The 27835-nt window shown below is 35.8% G+C and overlaps 1 protein-coding gene across 1 annotated transcript; it reads left to right on the top strand.

Annotated features, from left to right (window-relative positions):
• The first annotated feature begins 6029 nt into the window (after nt 1-6029).
• LOC117988078 (uncharacterized) lies at nt 6030-27216 on the top strand. The gene is made up of 2 exons (XM_034975172.2): nt 6030-6544; nt 23864-27216. Exons 1-2 carry the CDS (start codon nt 6387-6389, stop codon nt 24171-24173), a joined length of 468 nt encoding a protein of 155 aa, XP_034831063.1. The 5' UTR covers nt 6030-6386; the 3' UTR covers nt 24174-27216.
• The last annotated feature ends 619 nt before the right edge of the window (nt 27217-27835 follow it).

The raw sequence follows: 27835 nt of genomic DNA, 5'->3' as shown, positions 1-27835 counted from the left end.
ATTTCTGATTTGATCACATAGAGAAACTCCAAGCATAGCTCTCTACATCGCCTGCTGTCTTGCCTTATGGTAACAAAATGTTTTTCACGCTTTCTTGTTTGAAACTAATTATATTAGTATTTTGGATTCATTTACTATTGGTTTCTGGCTGCTCTAAATAGAGAGTACCGCATCATGTTTACCGCTCTCAACGTCAGTCTATTAAGTGTCAGTTGGTAGTTTAACGACTGTTTGTTTAGCTTACGAGCTTAACAATAAACAATCGAATGAAGAGCTACTAATAAACACACTCGTAACAATTTACCTAACCTTATTAAATATCACCTTCCACTGTTTTAAATGGCAAATAGAGACATGTTACATCAACTAGTCATTTTATCATTATATATTTTAAGGTCGGAATCGAATGGGTAGGTATGGTAAATAGTTTTAGAAATTGGTTAGGGTCCCTCTTTCTGCACTTGGCCAAAATAAGCCGTTGGAGCGAGTCATGCATGACATTCAGGAATCGCCGCCCGTTTTGAACTATTTTCTACGAAACGAATTTACAGGAAAATGTGAAGATTCATATCCAAAGTGCAGTCATAGTAAAGAAAGTATAGTTTTCTATAAGTCTAGTAGAAATTAGCTGGCAGTTGAGCGTTGATTCAGATATCTATACTTACCTACCTCAAGCATATTATTTTCAGTGCAGACTGCAGACATAATAAGTTTCTTAATCTTATCACACACAAAACATACTTATAATTTATATTTACAACCTTTATGTAGGTATGCTAATAAAATCCATACTATAATATTATAAATGCGAAAGTGTGTCTGTCTGTCTGTCTGTCTGCTAGCTTTTCACGGCTCAACCGTTCAACCGATTTTGACGAAATTTGGTACAGAGATAGCTTGCATCCCGGGGAAGGACATAGGCTACTTTTTATCCCGGAAAATTGAAGAGTTCCCACAAGATTTTTAAAAACCTAAATGCACGCGTACGAAGTCGCGGGCATCAGCTAGTATTATTATAAGTAGGGTACATATTTAACAAACTATTTCTAATTTTACTAAGCCCAAAGCTAACTTAATGTTTACAGTCATACATTTAACTGACTGTCATCATCAGTCATCATATTATTGTTGTATTATAAATAGCGTAATACCTATTGTACAATATTAAATACCTGAAGCCCAAGTACAATCAGTACGCAATGCGACAAATCTCTCTCGCCGCTTTTGTAACGCTTTGTCGACGATGAAGCCGAAAGAAAGCGTTGTCGCATTGGTTGTGCTTGGGCTGCTGATATTTACATAGCATAACAAATACGACTAAAAGACGTCATTCAATTAACTAAATAAATAATTTGACGTGAAAGTCGGTTCTTTCCCGCTGTAATGATAAATGTTTACTTATTCCTGATCAATTTACTGAATGGAAAATTCTCTACAAACTATGTACTACTCACATCTATATCGCTTCTTTATATAAGGAAATTAAAACAGGGCAACACCTACGTGTAGACCAAAATGGCCCAACCTAGGTAGCTTATAGCTACCTCAATAATCTCTAAATCTAACCAGACCATTCCATCCGAAAGAAAACTGCGATGTGCCATTACCTAAATAATTTAAATATGTACATACTTAAACACATTTTGGTAATTAAGTACTTAGTAGTGTGTCAGTAGGTATAGAGCTACACATTATAACATTTTGCATAGTAACAGAACATTACAGTCGCCTGAAATAAAGCGATTACTGGCCGAGTGTTATTAGAAAACAGAGGCGAAGCCGAGGACCTCTCAAGTCTCAAGTGATTTTGAACTAAACGAGGTTGGTAATCGATATTTCGGCTGAAACTTGTATAGTACCTACTTTCCTCCCATTTGTGAGGAAACAATAAAAAAATAATTAAAGAAACAGTTTTAATTCATATAAAAATGTATAATTGGCCCCGATTCTCTAGTCTCTCTCTAAACTAAATTTAGAGTATCTGCATCCTTTTCTTTTTACTAATGCTAAAAAAGGAACGGACTTTCACATTATTTAAAGACTCTAAATTTTAGTGCACAATACAAATTTAAACAGTAGGTTCGCGAGTTTTACCATTTAAAAATTAAATTTAGAAATATCAAACTGCTTCTGTCCTTTTCATATTACAATAGTAAGAAGAGGGTGCGAATACTCTAAAATTAGGTTGTGCTTATAATCGGTGCCGTACTTATAATTATATCTATCTACTAGTAAAACAAATTACCTAATAGTAATAAAATAAGAGTGAAAACAATAATAATTAAAAACTTATAAACTAATGATAAAAAATAAAAATAAAATATTGAAAAAGGAACAATAATAATAAAAACTATTAAAAATAAAAATGTCTGACTCACTGGCCGGTTTTTTGACTTGGTTCGCCTATTACCCAGAGTACAATTTTATATGGTACTACGCCTGTATGGCAATTTTTATGTCTACGTGGTCTACATGCCACGTAAATGATTTGGAAAAGTGGCTATAAATATAAGTATTAAAAAGTGTGTTTCTTTAAATAGTTGCCAGGTTCGCTGCAGGGAAATAGTCGACTGTTTATTTCGGCGATTTATTCTTGGCTTCGTTGCCGATATATTAAATTCATCTGACGTTTTTATGCGAGCTCGAGTAGGTAGGTACCTACTAAGTAGCATTGCAAAAATATTTTACGCCATCAAACCTTTTGCTAATAATAAATCTTCTACTATCTACGACTTAGGTTTTGGATTTAGCGGTTTAGGTTTCTAAAAATCCCGTGGGAACTTTTTGATTTTCTGAGCTACAAAGTAGCCAACGTTACTTTATATCCATGCAAAATATCACGTCGATCCGTTGCTCCGTTGCAGCGTGATTGGGGGATAAACCAACAAACAAACACTTTCGCATTGATAGTAATAATATGGTGCATAGTAATTGCCGAACTCAGAACTGTTATGCATGTAGAAGTAACGTTTTTGCGAATTCATACTGTTGCTTTGAGGCTTAGATGCGAAAACTCATAATACAAAGTGTAACCAGAACGCTGGCAAAAAACGAAGACAGGATCAGTACTATCATCATAGTACTGATGATTACTGATATGGTGCCACAAAAATAAAACGCGAAAAAAAAAATGAAAAAATCCTATAATTTTGTAAAAATTTACGATATATTGCAAATAAAACATCTGACTGACGCTAGAAGTCAACGAAAGTCAACGTAAGTAGGCCACTCGGAGTCAATGCCCCACCTACGACGCGGCATTGACCCGAGTTTTGCACGCTTATACATTGCGGGTTTGAAAAATACTAAATCACTAAAACTACAAATCAGGCAAATGGTTATGGGTATTGGATTGTGTTCAGGTTAAGTTTTTGCTAGCGTTCTGGGTTACACCCAAGTCGAGAGGCATGAAGATAAATGGCCGAACTTAGAGGTCCGAATTTGGCCTCTTCGTCAAAAAATACCACCCGGACGAAGTTGCAGATATATACTTACCTAGTTATACTCGTAAATAGAATAAGCAAAAGCATAAAATAAAGTCCCACTATAAAGTGCCAAACTAACAGTCGCCATGAAGGACAACATTGTTTGTTAATGCCTTCCGCAGACATCCGATAGTCCGTAGATAGACGTAGATTAGTCCGACGAAAGTTGGCGAATATATAATACGAAAGCCTACATCGCAACAGTGGGTCAGCATAAAGGCATGAAGTAAAAGTAAGCATAAGGGTACTTACCTACCTATGCATTGAAGAGGAGTGGATATGATGTTCAGCAGACCAATCAGATTATTGATCTATCAGTAATGACGAAATCCTTGGCGCAGTTGTAAGCGCTGTGGTTGTGGGATATTCCGAACTTAATTCCTGGCACGGATAATTTAGGGATTTATGGGCTATGGTCGTGGCTACTTATCACCCTACCAGCATTGCCGTGCCGCCAAGCGATTCCGTTACGATGCCGCGTAGAAACCGAGTAAAATCGGTTTCAGACAAAATGCGGTTGTCTGCGGGGGGCCTAATAAACTAATGGTAATTTCATAAATGGGATGTAATTAATTTGACACCTGATAAGTTTATTAACACACCTACATATTTTGTAATTAGGTAAATGATGTTTCAGTTTTGCCTTGAGGTTTCGCGTAATTAATTTCCACTGTGGACTCAGTGAAATCATTCACAGTGTGAATGCTCTCATTTATTCAAGAATTTCTGAATAATCGCCCGTATTTATTAGTATTATAATACCGGATCGTGCGCTTTGAAAAATAATGACGTGATAATAAAATTAATTCACAACAAAACAAGCCCAGCTAATAATACTCATAAAGCGGTAATTGACCTGCGCGGGACTCCTGGAAAACCCGTTTTCCATTTCGGAACGGAACGGAAGGAACCACAAGGAACGGAATTTCCTTTTTTTTTTGAAGATTACAAGTTAGCCCTTGACTGCGACCTCACATGGTAAGAGATGAACGCGGGCTAACTTGGAACGGGCAGGTTTATCAAAACCAAGCCCTTATCGATTTTTAAATCGCTTGGCGGTGCGGCTTTACCAGTAGGGTGGTAACTAGCCACGGCCGAAGTTTCCCACCACAACAGACCAGAGACTATTCACAAATTATAGATTCCCAAATTGCCTCTGCCGTAAATGGAACCCTGGACCTTCCACATGCGTTATGCCTTTCAGTGAGACGTTTTGCCTTGCTGCTGCCGTGCGTTGCTGCTGTGAGCATTGATATCTATCTCTATTTGCAGGTGTTTTGTATATTTTGTAATAATGTCAAAGTAGGATAAGATAATATTATTATAGTTTATCAAATAGATATCGACCAAAAGATAGGCCCTCGTTATCTTTCAGCTAGATAAAACCAAAATGTATTTTTGAAGAGCTGGCGAAAAAAAAAACGGCCAAGTGCAAGTCAGGCTTGCGCAACGAGGGTTCCGTACCTACTAAAGTCGTATGTTTTCGACATTTTGCACGATATTTCAAAAACTATGATGCATAAAAATAATTAAAAATCTGTTTTAGAATGCACAAGTGAAGCCCTTTCATATGATAGACCATTTGATATAGTTGTCTTACTTCGAAAATTGAAAATACTATTTATTAGTTCATGACCACAAGTTTTTTTTGTGTGATGTAACCACAAACTCACGATTTTCAGATTTTTCCCCTAATGTCTGCTATAAGACTTACCTACCTGCCGAATTTCATGATTCTAGGTCAACGGGAAGTACACTTGGAAGGTTGGAAGGTGTCTTGACAGACCGACAGACATACAGACAGACAACAAAGTGAGTGATAAGGGTTCCGTTTTTCCGTTTTAGGTACGGAACCCTAAAAACGGTATGGTTAACTTTTGGCCCACTAAATACAAATATGAAAACATCGCGAGGAAACCTGTCATTGCCTAAGAGTTCTCCATAATGTTTTCAAAGGTGTGTGAAATCTGCCAATCCACTCTTGGCCCGCGTCGTGGACTACGACTAAACCCTTCGCATACTGAGAGGAGACCCGTGCTCTGTAGTAAGTCGGCGATGGGTTGATCATGATGATGATGAAATACAAATCTGAACTCTTTTATTATGGTGCTTTTGGGTCCGAAGTTCGTAATTTCTATCAGTGAATACAAACTTAAACTCATTTCCAAGCAAAACGGCCCTAACGTGCTAAAACTGAGACCAAAGCTGGTAGCTTCGATCAAAATGGTACAAATACATGATGTTTTAACTTTAAATAGCTTTCATTAAATTTTTTACTAGTCCTTTAATATTTTTCTCAACTAACATGCGCAATTAAAACTTAATTTAAATTAAGGTACCTAATCGTAAGTACTATGTATTTCAATTTTCAGCCGTTTTGTTCGGCAGTTCCTGATTTTTGATACAAATTGTGCGTTATTGTTTTGACATTGAAGGGGATCCGTATATCGAGACGTTTAATTCAAACACAGTGGATCACTGAGTCATCGTCATCGGTTCTATGGTTCTACCACTAGTCACTACTGAGTGATTAGGTACCTCGGTTCAGACTTCAGTTCGCGTGTACCGGTGGTTGAGTGCGGTCAACTGGTATATTGGTTGCTATTTCGAGTCCAAGGCACTTTATTCGTGGCACTGTGCAGTATTGATAAGCCAACAATCAACTTCAGCGCGCGGAACGTGTAGCACGTTACAAAATCGATATCTTTTATTCGGGCGCGCAATTCGTGATCGAATATTACATTCGTCTTTGTGTCTTTATTGTTCTTGATTCGAACGCGTATCGAGTTTTTTATTCGCTTAAATTACTTAAATATACGGGACGTGGACTCACGGGCGCCTATTTTGTAATCGATTTCTTTGTGGGAAATCTTTCTTGGCTTGGATTTTGTGGATTGACGGATGACTGTGGTCGCGATACCTTTTCTCTGGGACCGAGAAAGAGGTGGAGCCATGAAGAGCTGTTACAAACTGTACACATGGATCAACCATACTCTGCTGATGCTGCTTGTGCAGATGTTCTGGAAAGTCAGCCAGATATCGGATTATTTTAAACCAAAGTAAGTACCTTTATCATCATCATGATCAACCCTTTGCCGCCGGCTCACTACAGAGCACGAACCTTCTCTCAGTATTAAAAGGGGGTTGTCCATAGTCTCAAGTGCGGATTGGCAGCCTTCACACACTTTTGACAACATTGCGGTGAACCTTACCGATATGGTATAGTATTATTTTTATTACCTATAATTATCTAAGCAATGGGAAAAACAAATCTCAATTCACGTTTGGCTGTGTACCTATTCGCTTAGGTATAACTTCTAAACAAAATTTCAACGGAGTTTTCTTCATCATCATTATTCACGAAACACGAGGATTTTCAGATGTTTTTGTTCACACTTACATCCGTGCTAGTTTAGAATAGAATTTGTCTGCTTATTTTCAAGCACAACCTTGCTTTCAACGCTGACGCAACGTCGAAATAAAACAGTATGGATTTGGTGCTTATCTTTGTACATCTGTCAGAACATAATCGATACCTTAGTACTTATCAATAACATTATACTTAAGCCTGACTAACATTGCTGGCTATTGCAACTAGTGTGCTCTTCCAAATACCATTTATTGTGGGACTTCCAACTATATATCTATATCTAACTATATTATCTTCGTGAAACATTTTTACAGCGAACTTAAAGACGAACACAGTGTTTTATAGAATAGCATGGATATTTAAATTGGTTACCTACCTACTTGCTATAGAACATTTAATTAGTGCATTTATTTTCGTCTTATCTCCATGATTGAGTGGGTCTGTACAAATTAATTTTCATGGGTATTTTCGTTGGCAATAAGTATTACCTAACAATATTTTACTGCTTTATTTATATAAATTATCATTGAAGCTATGTTACTCAATTAAATAACCTTGTAAATTCTAATAGTTTTATCAAAATAGTTCAGCTAACCTTAACTACACAACATAAATTAAAAAAAACATTTTTGGTAATTGATAGGTAGGTAGGTGGTACCTACTTAGTGTTTCTTTGTTTATCTGTGTGATCGAAGCCCAAGGGCGACCGATAACAATCGTTTGTTTAGTACCTATGAAACCATGTTATCAGTATGGTGCATTATAGATTACAGCTAGGGTACCAAGGCCTTTAAATACAAATGCCGAACTCGGCGCTAGGTAGGTACCTATAGTAGTTAATACGGCCGTCAGGACGGACACGTAAATATTTGGTCAGGCAAGACCATAAAAGTCAAATATGTCCAGCTAAAGCCTCATGTCCGGCAATTCTACTTCCAGGGTCCTGATTCTCTACAACACTGAATAGTGGAACAGGAAAAAAGTGGAAAATGTCGCGGGAAACAGCTAGTTCATAATATCATAAACCCAATAACTACCTACCTACTTAATTAAAATACCCACTTTACTATCGAAAAACATGTTTTGAATCAAAATTACTGGTACCGTCGCATTTATCGGCAAGCTGATGAGATCATTTTCCTTATAAATTATGTATTCTTTAAATAAATAAATGATAAACATTAAACATCCAATCGATATCAACAAACAATGTACCTACCATCCGCATCGATATAAATGACAAGATATAGATAATATGGTTGGTTTTGGAACCAAATAAATCAGCGCGGATAGTAATGAACGACTCGTTTGAAATACAGACGTCACTGAGGTTGCATTGGTCCTAAAGCACCACTGAGTCGGTGCCATTTTGTTTGTTCAATAGCCCTGTCCATACGAAGTAATATAATATAAGTCAATGGTACCTACGTTCTTGTTTCCCATACTGTATCTAATGATGCGAGTTTGATGTTGTTATGTTCTTAGTCATTGTTTAACCAAACATAATGTTATTGCTTAAGTTCCGTAATGCATTGTCGAAAATAATATATCGTCCTAATTATGATTTAGGACTGTGTCACAGTAAACGAAGGTGTTTTGAATAGACATTGAATTTATTAGGGCTCCTCAAAAGGAAAAAAAGGAAGCCTTATAGGATCACTTCCTTGTCTGTTTGTCTATCTGTTTGTCTGTCGTGTCTGTCAAGAAACCTACAGGGTATTTCCCGTTAACCTAGAATGATGAAATTTGGCAGTACTTAGGTACTGTAAAATTAATAGATTTTTCATGTAAGTTTATAAAGCGCTCCTTAGTAAAATCTACCATTGTAATTTCGGTATGACCTGAGATGCTGTAAATACAGAGATCGTCGCTATGGCAACCTATAGGTTTATATTTTGTTTCATTTAATTTCACACTTATAGCTTTTAAAAAAAAGTAGATTTTACTACATGAAATTTTTTTTACAAAAAAAATAAAAACCGACTTCGATACGCAAACACTAAAAATTGAAAAATAATTTAATTTATTACCGAATATATTATGTATACAAGAGTTAATATAGTTCCATAATAATATTTTTTGGGGTCGGTGCCAATGAGGTGCCATTGTGGAGTCTCATAAAAATATGAAGTCTAGACGATTCGCGCAGCTAAAGCTAATTGGCACCGGCACTATTTTTCAATTTTTAGTGTTTGCGTATAGAAGTCGGTTTTTATTTTTTTTGTAAAAAAATTTATTTTACAATTTTTAGTGGCCCCATGGAATTATGCTATGACTGGTTAAAAATCTACTGTTTACTAAGCTATTACACTGATCGCGAGCAATTTACTCTTATCCGTTGAGGAGTTCCAGTATCTATCTTCGAAGATGTTCATCAGATCTTCACCAAATTTAAATGGGACCAACTTTGAAGTATACCCTTTCAAACAAAAAAAGAATTTTCAAAATCGGTCCAGGCGTCTTCGAGTAATCGGGGAACATACATAAAAAAAAAAAAAAAAAAAAAAAAAAAGATTCCGACGAATTGAGCACCTCCTCCTTTTTTTGAAGTCGGTTAAATAAATGCGAAAGTATGTGTTGGTTTTTCCTTCACTCACGCAGCGACGGAGCAACGGATCGGCGTGATTTTTTGCATAGATCAAAGAGTGGATTTAGGTATTTTGAATACAGCTAGTCGTAATTAGAGACCTACTTAAATGTAAACCTACTCCTAGAGACAGATTATTACTAAAATTGTAGGTCTAAAATGTATGCCTTTGCTTGCTCGACTTGGCGGTGGCACTACCGTGCCACCAGATTGCTTATTGCTTTACCTTTCATAATGTGAAAGACAAAAGAATAATATTAAATTTAGACCTGTCAATTCAGTTGATTTTTGAGGTTGCGAAGTACAATAGAATTAACCATATTGATAGACTGGTAAGTAATAAATAATTATTATAAGTGAAAGAGAACCTTTCAGTAGTTTCGATTGAATCACGGTAGTTAGATTCTAAGTAGGTACCTACTAAGAAGATATACCAATGTATTGATGTAAGTCCCGCAAATTGCTATTGCGCTGTAACCATGTCTCATTAGCATCGAAATGACCTCATTTTGATGTGAGCTGAAATAAAAATATACCATTAGCTGGAAACTTCAGTCTAGTGATGACGTCACTAAAATGGCGGCCACGCGCATTAGCAATTTGCGGGATTTATAACCGAGATTAAAAAAAATACCTATAAAATAATAGTAGGTAAACTTTACTGTCTTTTAATAAGTATCATTAAATTGACATTAGGTAAATAAACCAGAGCAATATCCTACCCTTCTATTAAGGTTTAGCCATGACATTTTCATTCGTGATTTTGCGCGACATTTTCAGTGGGAAATGGGAATACGTACATTCTCACCAATTCACGCGCTTCATAAATTCTATAGCCATAGAGCAAAAGTCAAGTCATCACGGGTAACTATGGTATACTACTTATGATAATACTAGCTGATGCCCGCGACTTCGTCCTCACGGAATTAGGTTTTTAAAAATCCCGTGGGAGCCGTTTGATTTTCTGGGATAAAAAGTAGCCTATGTCACTCTCCAGGTCTTTATCTATACCCATACAAAAAATCACGTCAAAATTGTACTGTTGCGAGTTGCGACGTGATTGAAGGACAAACCAACAAACAAACACACTTTCGCATTTATAATAAGGGTACTGATGGTAGGTATGTACCTAGTCGATTATGGATATTTTTAGTTATAAATTGAAGTTAACCACTGAACTAATTAATTTATCTAGACGAGAATTAATATAAAATGATTTTAAACTTCAAATTAAGAGATTTCTATCAGGTTCAAAATCTTAAGTATTAAACCTTAGAATTCAACCAAGTACTTAATATTCCAAAAGAACCAAATTGTCTAAAATAATAATATCTAGCCTAAAAGGACTAAACCAAAACCCAATTGTATCGTATTTGGAAAACGTATTGACTAGAAGTTTTCTATTTTTCATGCTCTTGTAAAAACATTTCATTTTCCGGTAGGAATGTGAAAATAATAATCCCGTAAATTACCTATTAAAATATAGTTAAATTATTTGTATACAATCAAGTTTTTCCGACTCACCATGACTTCATTAACCCACGTCACTTATCAAACAAATTGTGCAATCAAGTGGAGGCCATTCCTCGTATGTACAAAAGAGCTTCTACTATCTCATTGTCCTAACTAAATGAAAATTGGACTTTAATACTCCGTGGAAAGACTTAAAATAGAATAAACATGTAAATTATATGGATAAACAAATAAGAATAGCCCGTGTGGTGACTGTATGATTTTACCATACAATACGTCCTAAGTATTATTATAAATGTGAAAGTATTAATTATATTGGATTGACATTCTTTTATGTACGAGTAGTAACGGAGCAAAGGATCGATGTGATTTTCGCATATATATTGGATAGGTTGTAGTACTAGTAAAGACTACTTTCCTACCTACAAGCCTACAAGCTAGCCTAGAGTAAATATTATGTTCCTTGCCTACAAGACAGAAGTACTTGGTTGACTGATGATACAATAGGAAAAATAAAATAAAATCAGAAACTGAACTGACAGACAAAGACAAATGATGCAAAAGAAAACAAGTTTTAGACGACAAAATGGGGTATACATGTCTGCTTCTATTGCATAATATGACTGCAAGAACTAGAATATTTGCCGGAGCAGCGAGAAGCAAAAAGCCGGTTTTGTTTCTATTTTCCAAAAGACGCATCGAAGAAATCCTTACATGTCATATCAGCAAAAAAGCGGTGCTAACACAGCTGCTAACTTGACTTCCGTTCACAGATTTTACGGCACAAATTTGTTTTTGCGTTACATGCGCCTCTTTCAGGTCGTGTCATGGTATATACGATTATCATAAAGTGATAATACCTTTTGGTTATAACAACTATAAAATGTATAAATCAATAGGAATGTCGCAAGTAGTAATAAAATCAAATAAAATCTTGCACGCCAAAAATTTGCGGGACAATCAAATTGGCATAGACAAGTAAATTTGCGGGACAATCAAATTGGCATAGACAAGTAAATTGATACATCGTGTCGATCCTATTAGCACTAGCACTTCACGAATTTTAAATTGCCGTTTTGCTAAAACTAGTCGATGGCAAACGATTAACGCCTAATTAGTGCCATAAAATACCATTGAATTAATAATTTTAATAATTATTAAGTATTAAAGAAATGAAAGATTCGATAAAAATGAGACAACTTCTTAGCTAATGAATAACAAAATTAAAAGGATAAAATTCTCAATTTAAACCTGTTATTACACAAACAATAAGTGTGTGTTTTTTTTAAAGAACTGAGAAATATAAGAACACGTCTAGAAACCACATACTATTTCTGGTACTTCGTAGAATTGTTTTAACAAATCTTATATTATTATTATGTTTCGCCAAACTTTGAAAATGATCAGCGATCGGTAGATTACTGAGCATAAATAAGCATTCTAAAACTGAGGTAAATATCTTGGACAAAAATTGAGAAATCATCAATTCTAATTGATGCAGCCACGTGTCCAATCTTCTCAACATTCCATCTAGCACTTTACAGATTTGTAATTCCAATTGTTTGCCAAAATGTGCATAAAATATGCCTACAGCTGTCCTGTCATTTATGTTAGGAAGTCGATATTTGTGTTGTCACACCCGGTCCTAAAATGTCTTACAGATTTCTTTTCTCAATCTGTACAAATATGGAAAGCATGACAAAAAGTTTTTGGGCTTCTCATATGAATTGGATTAATGCCATATTCAAAAATAAATTGAGAGTTTTTTTTAATTTGAATTTAGAATCTTCATTGGTCACCACTTAACAATATATATCTGAACGGGCGTCAGCAATAAAATTGTGGTTATTTTAGAACTGAATCATACGAAATAATAGTAAGAAGTATATTTTTCGCATCACGTTCAGCGTACTTAATCAAAAATTTATGACGTAGAAATGAAAACATATGAAAAATTAAATGAAAAATGAACAGGCCGGATGACAAGAAAAATAGGTTAAGAAATGGACCAACGATATTTAAGATTACTGATACCCAAGGAATGGAAAACGTAAGAGAGCGGCAACATCTCAGATAATATATTGCAGATAGTAAAATATGTATTTTAAACATTTATTTATAGAGGAAAAAGCGTGTAAAGGCACTATTATCACCAGTTATAGCAATCTGTTACAGACAACCTTTGATATGAGAAACTGACAATGACATGGAGAGTGCAATCAACTTTCAATGCTCCGACTTTTAATGGCCTTTGGTCCATTTGGTCCAATAATAAAAATATCGCATCTTCCAGATCTAATTCCTTGGAAATAGAAATCAGGTGGTTACTTGAGATTGTAATTTTAATCATCAAGTAGTCTTGTTTTTCCAACATGAGACACTAAACCAGTTGTTTAGGTTTTGCAAATTGACTACTTGCACGATGCGTCCAATATGAAGAAGTTGCCATATATCTATGAGTAATTCTAATTGATTGCACGTTGATACTGGATTATCTAACAAAACTACTAATTTATATACATATAATTTGTCAGTATTGATGTCGGAGGATTGTCAAATAATAATAGAGACGGCTTGGTTGATATATACCGCAGTAGTTTTGGATTGATCTTAATTTTTGCTAAACTCTACAGTGGTATTTTCGTGTTGGTAATATCAATATTAGATGAAGTTCACTAAGGTGCAATACTTGCTAGGTGTTTTATAAACAGCATACCACAATTTCGATGCATTTGATTGGAATGTAATGGAAGCTATTAAAGGTAGGTCTAAAAATAACTGAGGTGAGTCAGATGCTTGCGAGTGAAGGCCTTATGTGTAACTTCCGAGTTTGTTATCAACATCTGGTTTTAAAGCCTAAGGTCTTGTGAGTGGGCCAGAACTTTCGTTGGCAACGGATTCATCCTCATCAACATTAACCCATCGCCGGCGCACGACTGAGCACAAGTCTCCTGTCAAAATGAGAAGGGCTTGGAAGAGTAGAAAAAATAATTATTATTTTATTTTTATTCGCAGTCAAGGGGTAACTTGATCTAACCTAGTTACGTCTGGTAAAATAACCATGGAAGAAATATGTCAGCGCATAGGTTCTGTACTTTAGAATAATATTATTTAAACTCTGATAAAAATACAAAACGTAGGATTAAGAAGAAGAAGATTATTTCAATAATGTTCAGAAAACAAGATTTGAAATTTAGCAAGTCTTTCTTGTACAATTAGTTTAAAGAATATTACTTTTATACTTATTAACTGTATCTATTATTCCTATTTCCCCTCCAACTATGTGTTAAGCTTGTACTAGGAATAGTGCGAACCGCTAAGGTGTAGAAAATCCAGCTTCCATGTTTCCTGCCACGTACCTATAAACCTAAATACCCTCTAGGCAAGAGTGAATAGGCATCTTCTAGGCAAGCGCGACTAGAACCTAGACCGCATCATTACTTTCTATAGGCGCAAGCCTATCTAGCAATAAAAAAGGTACTACGACGACCTATATATTTTTTTTAAATATTTATTTTTATGGGAATTTTGTCCGACACAGACGCGCCAGCCCCATCGCAACCTAAATTACAGCAATTAACTTGGCTAATATTTTTTTTTTAAAAAAACCTTCTGTTGTTAGTATGCTGAGGACATCGGTGATCGGTTTTCAGATCGCGCCCTACCGTTGTGGCAAATTGAAGTATTCGATGTTAGAACCTGTCTATTATTTTGTTTGATGTGCTAGACAGGTAGTAAAAAGCTTTCTTACATAAATGTAGGTAACCATTTAGCCTAATGGCCTTACCTAGGCTTGGCTGTCTACAGGAAATACTCCCATTTCCTCCTTCTGGTAGACATTATGACCTAATGCTTGGCTACTTTACTATATAATATAGGCTTCAAAGTATGGAAGTATTTTATCGGTTTGGAATTTATTTCCGTACTTTATCATCATTGAGAATACTGGTACCTACTGTATAAAGTTGAAGTAGGTACCTACTAAAATTGATTATCGTTATTACTTCCTCAAGTTAGGTCTAGGTACATAGGTACGAATTGAAGTTTTTTAGGAAGTACCTACGTAATATATCACGATTTTATTAACTTGTGTTTGTTCAAAGAGACTTATATAAAGTCAATAATTTAATATCTTTGTCCTAAATTATATCACCCATATTTTTGGCTTCAACAAAAAATATATGCTCAGTGTAATAGGTAGGTAATACTTTACTTTTTGATATAAACCGTTTTAGTATTTTTTTATTATCAATTATTATTGCCAGTCTTTTGCGTCGTTTATTCAAAACCAAGTTATTCTTATCCTCCCAATGTATTTCAAGTAGAGTAAAGTAAATATGTAAATATCTAATGGATTTCGATAAGATTCAAATTGTTCTAATGACGAAGATTTTCAAAATATTATCTAGCTATCAGGTAGGCACTAAATAGGTAGGAGTAGGAGCTGGTATACACACACACACACACACACACACACACACACACACACACACACACACACACACACACACACACACAGGTACAGATATTAGATAGGTATGCCTAATGACAAAGCCTACTTTTATGGCCTATATTGACTAAATTGCAGATAATTGACTTTAGATACCTAGCTAAAGTAAATATCTGAATATACCTACCCCTAATATCTAATTCTTAAAAAAGTCATAAAACTAAAAACCTTTAATGTTGTGAGTAATACTTGAGCGATTCGAGGTCGTGAGGTGGTTTGTGGTGGTTATCGACAGACTGACTAATTTCTTAGAAATCGTAGTCATAACGTAAGCAGTGAAGCAAGTTTAGAGCGCTTCAAGTTTGTCTTGAGACACTGATCTGTTCTAATACAAGTAGGTAGAGGTACGCTGGATCTGCGATTGCCGACGAATTTTTGAAGCATTTTTGCCATCTTGTTGGTGCTGGTAGCAGCGCCCGGTGAGCGTCATGTGAGTACTAGAACTAAACCTAATGTTAGATGACACATCTGTATTCTGTAACATAGTTCAACACGAAGACCATTTGACACAAAGTGTTAATTTTAATTCCAGGTACGCTCGGTCGGACGCTTCTAACCGGCACAAAAATAACTATCATATTGTATAAGTCCCGCAAATGGCTAATGCGCGTGGCTGCTATTTTAGTGACGTCAGCACTAGACTGAAGTTTCGAGCTGATGGTATATTTTTATTTCAGCTGACGTCAAAATGACGTCATTTCGATGTTAATGAGACATGGTTCTAGCGCAATAGCAATTTGCGGGACCTATATGGCACATCTCTTTCAGCGTACTTGTATAAGTCCATATCAGTACCTAATCAATACTTATAATATTTAAATAATATATTTATGAATGAACTGTGTTACGAAATGGTGGATATGTATGTTTTTAAAGTTAATGAAATGAAATGAAAATGAAATGAAAATCTTTTTTATTCGTATAAACTTTTACAAGTGCTTACGAATAGTCGGATGCATCTACCACTGGTTCGGAATGCCTTTCCTGCCGAGAAGAACCAGCAAGAAACTCGGCGGTTGCTCTTTTCAAATATTTGATATAGGTACAAAATTATGCCATGTATAAAATAGTATTTGCAGTCTTGTGCGTTGCTAGAACGAGCTGCAGGTCAAATCCACGCTCTTTTATCATTTAGATAATCTTCAATTGTGTAATATGCTTTTTTCAGGAGCATATTTTTAATAGATTTTTTAAACTTGTGCAAAGGTAAGTCCAAAATAGTTTGCGGGATTTTATTATAAAAGGTGAATATTGACGTTGATGTTTGTTTGTCACTGCCAAGTCTACTAAATTAGTAATTACACTTACATGACCAATTAGCCAATCGCAATGACGTCATAATAGTATATAGAAAATCTCGAAGAGGAATGTTGGTTATTTTTTGGAAAAGTTTAACGTAGGTATCTAACTCACTTTGGAAAAAGTTATATTTTGGTCATCTCCACCTACCTACCTGATATCTAAAACAAGGCATATTATTAGGTACCTATGTTCAAGGAAAGTGATAAACTTCAATACATTTTCTATAGAAATTCTATATGAATTTTGGATTGTTTCCAATTCCAATGTAGGTAGGTACTAGGTACCTACTACCTATTTCTAATATCAAAGTTCAAGTTCGAAAGATCAAGAGATAAAAATAATAATATAAGTATACGAGCTACCTAGTAGCTACATACACTTTATATTCTAAAGTATTTATTTCTTACACCCATTATTAAACTCGTAATAATTAAGTAGGTATTATAATCAAGCCGCTACAAGATCTCACGCCTTCCATTCACCATTTTATCACCGGTACAAGACTTACGAATACGATACCTAACTAACTTTTAATGGGCTTTGAATTTGAATTACTTGCGAAACGAGCGTTTCGAAATTTTCCGTTCGAAAACAAAATGTTCGTGTGAAGTATGCTTAGGAATTTTATAGGACAAAATTTTGATGCTTCGGATGTGTTCAGGTTTACAGGGTTAATGCAAATTTTTGTAGAAGTGTGCTAAGTGCAAAACAAGTTTTGGGAACCAGACACGAGATTAAAACGAATTACAAAATAATAATATCAATACCATGTTACCAATATATAAATACCAAGTTATTTATGATAAATCAAGTTTATGGTCTAGGTGTAGGGTAATAAAAACGAACCAGGCTTATGAGAGGGGTAAAAACAGCGTGAAATCTTTCGTGTATAGACACACTGCATGCTAGGCCAGAACTTGGCCTAGCGCACTCCGTTCGTGTCGGTATCTATTTCATTGCAGATAGGTAAGGTTGTAACTCATAAATTTAACTTCTATAAAGTTTAAAAAGTTTCACATAGGTACTTACTAGGTAGGTACAAAACTTTAGGTTGGTATTCAAAATGGAACCACTAAAGTTTTTAGAGTGTTTATTCAATTAGTTCCACAAAACTACATACCTAAAGCCTTACCTAAATGATCAGTACAATAGATAAATATGTAATAATACCTATTAAGTAAATACTTATTTTGATTAGAAGCACGATTTACGAAACTTTGTGATAAAAGATAAATATCTACTTATTATTATTTTACGATCAACTAGCAACTTTTTTGTTAATTTTTATTAAATAAATGTAAACGGCTAGTAAAATTACAATTCATACCTACCTAATATTTTAGAAAGCTCAGAGTCACTCAGCGAGCGACTGAGAGAGCTATGCATAGAGAATTAAACGTCAAGAGTACCTACGCATATACAAGGTTTGGCATGAAAACAAAATCGTAAAATGTTGGCGGGAGGCAGGGGAGAATGATGTGTTGTGATTGGTGAACTCAAAAGTCACGTAACCAAGACAATGTGCGGAAAGAGGGTACTGAACGGGCGTGGACCGCCTTTTATGCTAAGCAACTGCCTAAGCTTGGCGATCGCGGGTGTCCGGCTATTAGTCGTCTATAGGTGGTAGTCTGTGGGGCTATGCAAGGAGTTTCTCAACGCGATCAAAATATCAGAAACGAGGAGATCCGTATAAGAGCCCGATTTACCGACATACGCCAACGGGTTGGAAAGCTGAATTGGCAAAAATGTCAATCACTATCCATAATAATATAATGGGAAAGTGTGTTTTTTTAGCTTGTCCTTCAATCACGTCGTAACGACGCAAAGCAACAAATCGTCGTGAATTTTTCCATGGATGTAGTTAAAGACCTTTAGAATAATATAGCCTGTTTTTCATCCCAGAAAATTAAAAAAAATCCCACGGAATTTTTAGAAACCTAAATCCAGGAATCGCGGAAATACTTAAATTGAAACAATCTAAATAACAAATGATAATATTAACACTAATTCCAATATACAAAAGCAAACGGAAGTCTGTATTCTGGACCTAGAAGAATATAGTTTCAATATTCATACATCGATTTACGTCTATAAACCATAGAAATTTCTTTTTAAAACAGCTTGCACCATATATAATAATATTATGCTACAAATATGGCGAAAACGTGTAATGTCGTCACCAAACCTGTATAGGCTTTATAATTCTCTATAATACCTGTTTGGGTGGAGCTTATTTTTACACCTTTTCAAGTAAGTATAATAATAATATAGTTACAACCTTGATATATGTATACCAGTCTTGATACAACTTAGAATTTTTAGCTTTTACTCTCAAGAATTTTTATATCTTGTTATAATTTTTATATAAACGTGTCTATCCACCTCAGACTAAAAAAAATAATATAATTACTTAGGTACCTACATAGTAAATTCGCCGTCCGGGGTGGATAGACGGACCCACATTAATATATATATATATTTCTTAGGTAGGTATATACAGTATACACCCTAGGGTGGTTGTTTTAGGGTGGATAAACGAAATTAGCCTATCTCACGAAGCAAAGAACGCAAATCCTGGATTTCGAAAAATCGTAGGGTGCTAATGCAATTAATTACATCGTAAACCATTCTGAAGAATCTTAATATTTCATAAAGAATTCCAAAACATAAATGTAGTAGATTCACCAAACTGGGACCAAATGCATACGTGTGACTTGTGAAGCAAATTTAAGACTCTACACTGCACCGGTTCGGAAAGCAGGTTATACCGATAAGATCCTGCAAGAAACTCAGCAGTTATTTCAAAAAGCAACAAAATATGACTTCTATGTATACATAGAAGTCATTAAAGGTGACATGTTAGACAACTTGATTGGTCAGTAGTCAACTCAGAACCCTACTAGATGCGAAAGCTGTGCTGTGCTGTGCGTCAGTACGCTGGCAATAGTTTTATATAATACATCCAAAATTAATGTAATATACTCAGAAGAAGGAGATAATCACATAAGCTCTTAGTTACGCGATTTGGTTGAGAGTTTCTATGTATCCATTATAATGTTACGACTTACTAGAACTGATGACTTCATCGGCTTTGGTTTATCGGTAAAACGGCATATTTCCTCGATTACACTTAGAGTGGTTATCCTTTAATACTGGCACATCGCTACACTTATCTCTTTAGTACCTGAATGTAAAAAAAACTTCTGCTGCTCTGTTTTCCTTACGAACCTTTTTTTGTGGACTTTTGGATTTGGAATGCGCATTAAAACTTGTTATGTTCAAAGAAATCGTTTTCTTTCTTTTCTTATTGCGTTGCTGCATTCCTATATGTTATCCTGCCTCTGTTTTCTTTTTCATCGTTGTTACCACGATATTATTTTTCACTTTTTTGAATACCTACTTTAGGAAGTGCAAGCAATTCTAAATAGGTAACGTAAAATGTGGATATGCCTATTTTCGTGTTCCAATATGTAACTAGGTATGACTAGGTATAAGTTAAAAAATTAGTAGGTAATTCAAAGAAACTTTCTTTTCAAAATTGAATAACAAAATCTGCGATGGGGTTACAATAGAATGCCAAACTAAGGTCAAATTGGTTCTTTTTCAACTTATTACATTGATTAAGATCTACCCACTTGGATATTTTATATTTCCTTGAATCCCCGTCCTTCGCAGAATAAAATCGCGCATCACTGGGGTCTTTGAACGTTTTGAAATAATGTAGGTAGAAAGATAGGTACGTTTTGGAGTTGAGTGGAATTATTATATTACGGTCTCTCAACAACGGGGCCTAACGATTTGCATGAAATTTTGCATTTAGATAACCAAAATTTATCTAAATATTTGTCTTATCAAAAATTAAAAAGATAACGGGGCCATGTTATGACGAAACTGATTGTACTGGTAGTCTGCTAGTCACACTAGCTGATGCCCGCGACGTCATCCTGGTAGATTTAGGTTTTTACAATCCCGTGGGAACTCTCTGATTTTCCGAGATGAAAAGTAACCTATGCCATCCTCCAATCCTATATCCATGCAAAAAAATCACGCCCACCCGTAGCTCCGTTACGACGTGATTGAAAACTAAACCTACACCTGCGAATCTACAAACCGCATTTATAATATGGGTAGGTATCTATCTACCTACCATGGATGCTGTTGAATATAGTAAAGACTCTTGTTCTTGTATTACGCAACGTGATAGGAAACGCATTTATCATCAATGTACAGTGTACTGTACGCCTCATGGCATGAACAAGTATGTACCCTGTACAGTGTCACGTCGCGTTGGTCCAATGCATTATCCAAATTCGCAACTACAACACACCTACGAGGCGCGTTGGGGTTGGGACAATGCGTTGGCAGGCTTCACACACGATACATTATGGAAAACAACCGATAGACGTCAATCGCTGGACCTAAGATTCTTGTAGAGATTTCCGCACGCCACGGTCTTGCGTCGCCAAGTCCAGAGGTTCCCTGCGACTCGTTTGAGGCCGTCGGACCACCTAGTAAGGGAGCTGCCAAACGTTGAGCTTGCCGGTGCGAGGTCGCCATTCTAGCATCTTGGGACTCCAATGTCTATCGGTTAACGCAGGAGCCTCATGAGTCATGGCTCATAGAATTAATTTATCATACTATAAATTCCTGTTAATATTTACCTATTTATAGATCGTCAATTATAATTTACCATGTACCCTACCTACATATACATAGACTACAGACCATTACAGACACCACGTGTAAGGAATGATAGACAATAAGCTAATGGAGTTTAAATATTTGTTTTATCTAGCCTCGCCAGTTGTCACAACTAGCATGGTATTTTTATGGGCTAATAATTTAATGTCACGAATATCATAAATGGTTATTAACTACAGCCTTCATCAAATAGATATCATGCTATATTTAATTTAGACATACGAGTAGGTACTTACTACCTATATACATTTTTAGGGTTCCGTACCTCAAAAGGAAAAACGGAACCCTTATAGGATCACTTTGTTGTCTGTCTGTCTGTCGGTCTGTCAAGAAACCTATAAGGTACCTACGAGTAGGTACAAATTATAATTTTTACTTTTTTGGTGGCGGAGTCGAAAGTGAAAATTTTCTCTTAATGATTATTTAGAAACTTTAGAAAATACTTCAGTGTGAGATGTTTTTCTAGTGAATATACTTATAAATTAAATGCTACATTTATATCCCATTAAGATAATGGAATGGGTAAATTAACCTCATAATAGACAAAACAACCGCGTTTAATGGACTAACGGGCAGCTGTTTTTAATACGAGTGTAGGTCTACGTAGGTAGATATAATATCTGATAGTTACATAGTTGCTTTGTATTGAATAGGTAGGTACCTACCGAGTAGCCACACTTTGTTCCGACATCTTCTACGCAGATTTCTGTCCGTATTTTCCTGTGGCAGTCAAATTTTGGATTCAAAGTACTTAAATAGTCTAGGTAATTATTTTGAAAAGTTTCACGAGCCTGTGAATGACCCTTCATATTCGGATCGGCCTTTTCAAATATTGGTCTGAAAAAAACTAGTAGTTGAAATAAAACTAAACAGACAAGTTCTACACTGATGGCTTCCTCCGAATAAAATTTTCAAAATAACTTTAATGCAGCTATACGCATTTGTTTCCGTTAACCCGGTGCCATTGCCATCTCGACCTGTCGCGGATTATAGATGCCTATAACTCTGTTGATAACGTAAATTATGCAGAAACACTGGAAATAAAGATCCAACCTCGGCCCTTGCGAAGGTGCGCCAGACATAGTCGTAAACATTATGGCATACGAAATATGACGAAGTAAAAAACTAAAGTCATGCTTAGTTGATAAAATTATTATTCACTAGCTAATACCTACTCAGTTATTACTAAGATGTCTGCGCGTTGATTGTTATTTGTTATGTGCTCAGTTTGTGTTTGTTTTGTGGAATATTCAATATACTTAGGTACATACACCTAAGCAAATATTAATAAAGTTAGTAAAATATGACTTTTGTTTAAATGGAAACTGCGCATTTGTCTGTCTGTCTGCTAGCTATTCACGGCCCAACAGTTTAACCGATTTTTATGAAATTTGGTACAGAATTAGCTTACATCCCGAGGAAGGACATAGGCTTTTTATCCCGGAAAATTAAAGAGTTCCCACGGGATTCTTGAAAACCCGAAATCCACGCGGACGAAGTCGCGGGCATCATCTAGTAAATAAATATTTTTTGAATACAAGCAACAAAGCATTCACGATCGTACGTAGAGGCTGCTCTACTGTACCTATGGAATAAAAAAGAAATATTTTTATACAAAAAGATTAAGTATTAAGTTAAGATTAAGATTAAGTTAAGATTTTATAAGTAGGTAATTGTGAATCGTCAAATGCTTTATACCACTGGTTCGGTTTGCGGTAGTCACACGCAATCGCCAGTAGCGCTCGTAACACGTACTTCACGCGATAGGTAGTAGTATTACAAATCATGCACGAGTACGCGCGCTTTCAGTGTGAAGTCCATTTAATTCGCGCGTCACTTTCATCACGTCTTGTCTAGCTACTAATCTGGGATGCCACAACGCAAGGTTAAGCTAGCTCAAATATTCGAACATTCCCCCGGCCTTGAAGTTTCATCCCTGAAAAATGACAATGAGGAAGTTTCAGGGCGAACGTTCCAAAAATTTATCATAGATGGTGCTGTGTACTGCACCTACTAAAAACGAAAAATAATACCTAAGTATATCTATATGATTTAGCCAGAATGTCAGCATTTTCGTTGCCAACTATTCCAGCATGCTCCCTAGCGTAGAACCACCCGGTATTGGGCCAGGGTGTCTCTGCAGTTTTCAACCAGTCTTGAGTTAACAACCTCAGAGGACAGAGCTGAAAGAGCTGTCTGGCTGTCCGTATGTTTTATTGACGTTGTTGTTTTGCAGGATGTTTTACGTACAAATTATTATAGCGTATACCTTCGCTCGGAAATTATTTTTCGTTTTTAGTGGGTGCAGTAAACAGCGCCATCTATGAAAATTTTACGGAACGTTCGCCCTGAAACTTCCTCATTGACCTCTTTTCAATTCAAACTAATTAGAACAATTGACACGTTATATTAAATACTGTTTTTCTTCTTTCCAGGTCCGTCGAAGAAAAGAAGGCGCAAGAATCGCTGATGTTCCCACCTTTATCAAAAGGATCAAAGCAACGAAGACACATCAGATCAATGTCGGATGTGCAAAGCAGTACACCGTACCATTTCACATTCAGATCGAGAAAAGGATTACATCCCACTCTCACCTATGACTCAGATACGCGTGTGAAAAGGATAGCATCATACAGGCAAAGATTTCAGGACTCCTCAGACTCAAGTGACTATTTAGAAGCACCGAAGTATTTAAGCATAGAACACAACATCGTCAAACATTCGGACTCTATGAGGATTCTATGAGCTTATGAAGATCTGAACGAGTGAGGCTGACTAATCTAGTTCAAAACTAGTGTATAAAGTTTAGTTCACACTGACTATCTAATATCAAAGACAATATTATAGTAAGTGCAGTGAGATAGTATGATAAGGACAATCTTCGTAAAAAGAGACAATTTTTATACAAAGAGATAATTGTAATTTCTAGGACAGGACAAATTGGTTTTACTGTTTTACTATTATCCTTTCGACGACCTCCCTGGCGCAGTGGTGAGCGCTGTTGTCTTAATAGTGGGAGGTCCCGGGTTCGATTCCTGGCAGGGGTTTGGAATTTTATAATTTCTAAATTTCTGGTCTGGTCTGGTGGGAGGCTTCGGCCGTGGCTAGTTACCACCCTACCGGTAAAGCCGTGCCGCCAAGCGATTTAGCGTTCCGGTACGATGCCGTGTAGAAACCAAAGGGGTATGGTTTTAATAAAAACTGCCATACCCCTTCCAGGTTAGCCCGCTATCATCTTAGACTGCATCATCACTTACCACCAGGTGAGATTGCAGTCAAGGGCTAACTTGTATCTGAATAATAAAAAAAAAAACCTTTAAGGAACTACATTACTTACTATCTAAAAAATAAATTCAAGACAATATTATTTCTTAACCTATTCAGGTAGCAATCTACTCCTTAACTTCATTTTGTTTTAATAAGTCTATTAAAACAAAAATGCTAATATGGATGAAGACCTAGCTATCTTCTAAATCTCTCTCTAATTTTTTCGGTTCAATCAGCTTCTGAAACTATTGTAAGTAGAGTTGTCAATCAGACTATATCTAAGTGCATAAAGATTACGAAATATACTTAATAATATTGTCTTGACTTTATTTATTTAATTCATAGCTGCTGCTCCATTGCGGCAGAATGACAGCTACAATGTCACTATCGCAACACTGATTGAACAACGCTGATTGGTAGACGCTCGCTTACTATTGGTTACAATACAATGCATTGTTGCAATGCATAGTTGCAATGAGACAACAAATTCAGCCAATCACAACAATTGAGATTGTAATAATGATTTACGCAGGTTTTACGAAATCGACCTACTGATCTAGTGTGAAAGTGGCATTGGTTTTATAGATAAAAGTAGCATAAAAAGATGATTGCACACGGAATCCAATCAAATCTGGCTTAGTTTTACTAGTAGATCTAGAACAGTTAAAAATTGAACACTCAGCGTAAAACGTTGTATGGAGAAGCTGGTAAAAAGCGTAACCTCAAATGTATAGGACTGTGCAATTCTAGTTAACATGAACCCATTGTGATCGGTTTTAGTGATTTACATGAGACTGTGATTGTGTATTTAACCTTATTCAAATGCTAACAGAGTCGATTTGACACCTCTAGCTAACTTCACACACAATCCTAATAATGTTGGTAGGTACAGTGCGACAAGGCTATCTTGTGGCGTGGCGAAAATCGGAACTAACGTTGCCGTCAAGTGTCCCCTTTGTTCTTGTTTGAATATTCTAAGCCTTTGTTCTCTAACAGCGCCCCCCTGTCAATGTCTTTCAAGTGCCAAGTGAGCCTTGTCACACTGTAGTTGGTACCTACCCAATATAGTAAGGAATGAAGTTAGCAAGAGGGTGTCAAACCGTCCTTGTTAGCATTTGAATAGTAGGATAATAAGAGCTATGGCTATTTATGTGTAAAACAGAATAATAAAGTGATTTAGATTGTAAACTATTTTTAAGGTATTTTTAGAACGACGCGCTTAGGACATAAAATAAATTAAAACCTATCAGTCAATTAAAAATGAAAATAAATATTACTTAGTTACAAAGTTAACAATTAAAGTACGCTGTGCCACCAATAATTTTAAGTTATTTTTTTTTACTTGTCCCTTTAAGGGATACCTAGGCCCTTTGCAAATTCTATGACCATGCAACTGCAGTTGTAAACATATTCCATAACATATAATTTGAATTATTTATTATTCAAATAAATATTTTTTCTCATATTTTATAATATACCAATTTTGCTTATGTATTGCTATTATTTACATTAATAATTTTTACGACGTACTGCCTTACTTTTCTATGTTATATTAATTTAATTAAGGTCGCTGTTAAATTGCACAACGATGTTAGAAACGTGTTCATACCTACTTACCTAGGTACTTCATAATATAATATCAATATTATGAAACTTGTTTTAATTGTATTTTTCGTTGTTTATTGAAAGTGGTTGGTAGATTGCCATAATTTTAAAAGATCTTGTTAAACTATCTCCCAACTGTACCTACCTTTTTTTTTATTGGCACCTGCAAGGAAAAACATCGTATATTTAATCATATTGTTAGTAGTGCTTAATACAGTAGTACATACCTACACAACATAACTTTATTTATTTCGTCAAAAACGGTTAAGCATAGATGGGCCGTGAAAAGCTATCAGACAAACAGACACACTTTTGCAATTATAATTTAAGTAAGTATAAAATATGGATCTTTCGTAATATTACCCTACATAATATTATTAACCTACTCTACATTTGGCAGATCCCGTCACGAAAGTTGAAACTTGCAGGTGTCTCTGCCACATATAACTTGAGTAGACATTCATGTAGAGACGGTAGACAAGCATAATTTACAAACTATGTTTGTCTGTATCTAGTAAGTGGGTATTTCAGAAAGTATGCAGTGGCGTAGCTACCTAGGGGCTAGGCGGGGCAGTGCCCCGGGGCCCTAAAGCTCAGGGAGCCCTCTAATCCTTACCAGAAAATCTTCGAATTGAACTAAAGTTTTGAAAATTTCTCTCATTTTCAAAATAAATATGATAATTCGAAAGTTACTAGGGAATTCCCCTAAATTCTTTCTGTGAATGTATTTGTATATTTCATATTTTTACATAATAAAACCTAACCAGTTTAGATAGCAGTGGGGCCCCATTTTTGATTTGCCCCAGGGCCCTTGGTTACCTAGCTACGCCACTGAAAGTATGTAGTTGGCATAAAAACAAAATATTCTTCTAACAGCTTTTTGTTTAACTTCGAAAATAAATGACGTACAAAATGAGGACGTGTTTTATTTTTTCCAATCGTAGGAAAACCGCATTACCAAGGCACCAACCACATGTATAGTATAAGTACTTAGGTACCAAATATTTTTTTACTAACAGCGATGACACACTCATTCGATCCGAATCCGTGAAAATACGGATAAAAAAATATCTACGATCTATGAGATAATATGTCATAAGCTGCCATACAAAACAAAAAGGAACGTATTTTCACATACTCGGATCGGATGAGTGCGTAACCGCCGTAAGCCGTCATACAATGGGCAGGGCGACATAGTTCGAAATATAAATAGTCCCAAGGTGCTACTTGCTAGAAGGGCGACCTCGTACTGTAAAGCGCAGTATTGGCACTTGGCAGACCCCCCCACTGGTGAACAGCATCAAACGAGCCGCAGGGAGCCGCTGGAAAGAAAGCCTCTACAAGAGACCTAGGTATATCCAATAGTGAAAGTCTATCGGTTGATGATGATGATCATGAAGCTGCCACACCACACCGCATACCGTAGACATTCGCTGGGATAGCAAAATAACTGGGAAGTGGTACAATTTCAAGGTTAATTTCAGTATTCGTTTCAAGCGTACGGTTTTGGTAATTTACAATCGACATACAATCCA

Source organism: Maniola hyperantus, chromosome 14 (assembly GCF_902806685.2).
Source record: "Maniola hyperantus chromosome 14, iAphHyp1.2, whole genome shotgun sequence".
In the NCBI taxonomy this organism is placed as follows: domain Eukaryota; kingdom Metazoa; phylum Arthropoda; class Insecta; order Lepidoptera; family Nymphalidae; genus Maniola; species Maniola hyperantus.
This window is presented reverse-complemented; position numbering and strand designations above follow the sequence as displayed.

What these genes read in the sequence shown, in the direction of transcription:
- LOC117988078 (XM_034975172.2), top strand. Translation starts at nt 6,387, where the DNA reads ATGACTGTGGTCGCGATACCTTTTCTCTGGGACCGAGAAAGAGGTGGA. An exon ending in TCGGATTATTTTAAACCAAA is followed by an intron (nt 6,545 to 23,863) that starts GTAAGTACCTTT and finishes TCTTCTTTCCAG; the next exon opens with GTCCGTCGAAGAAAAGAAGG.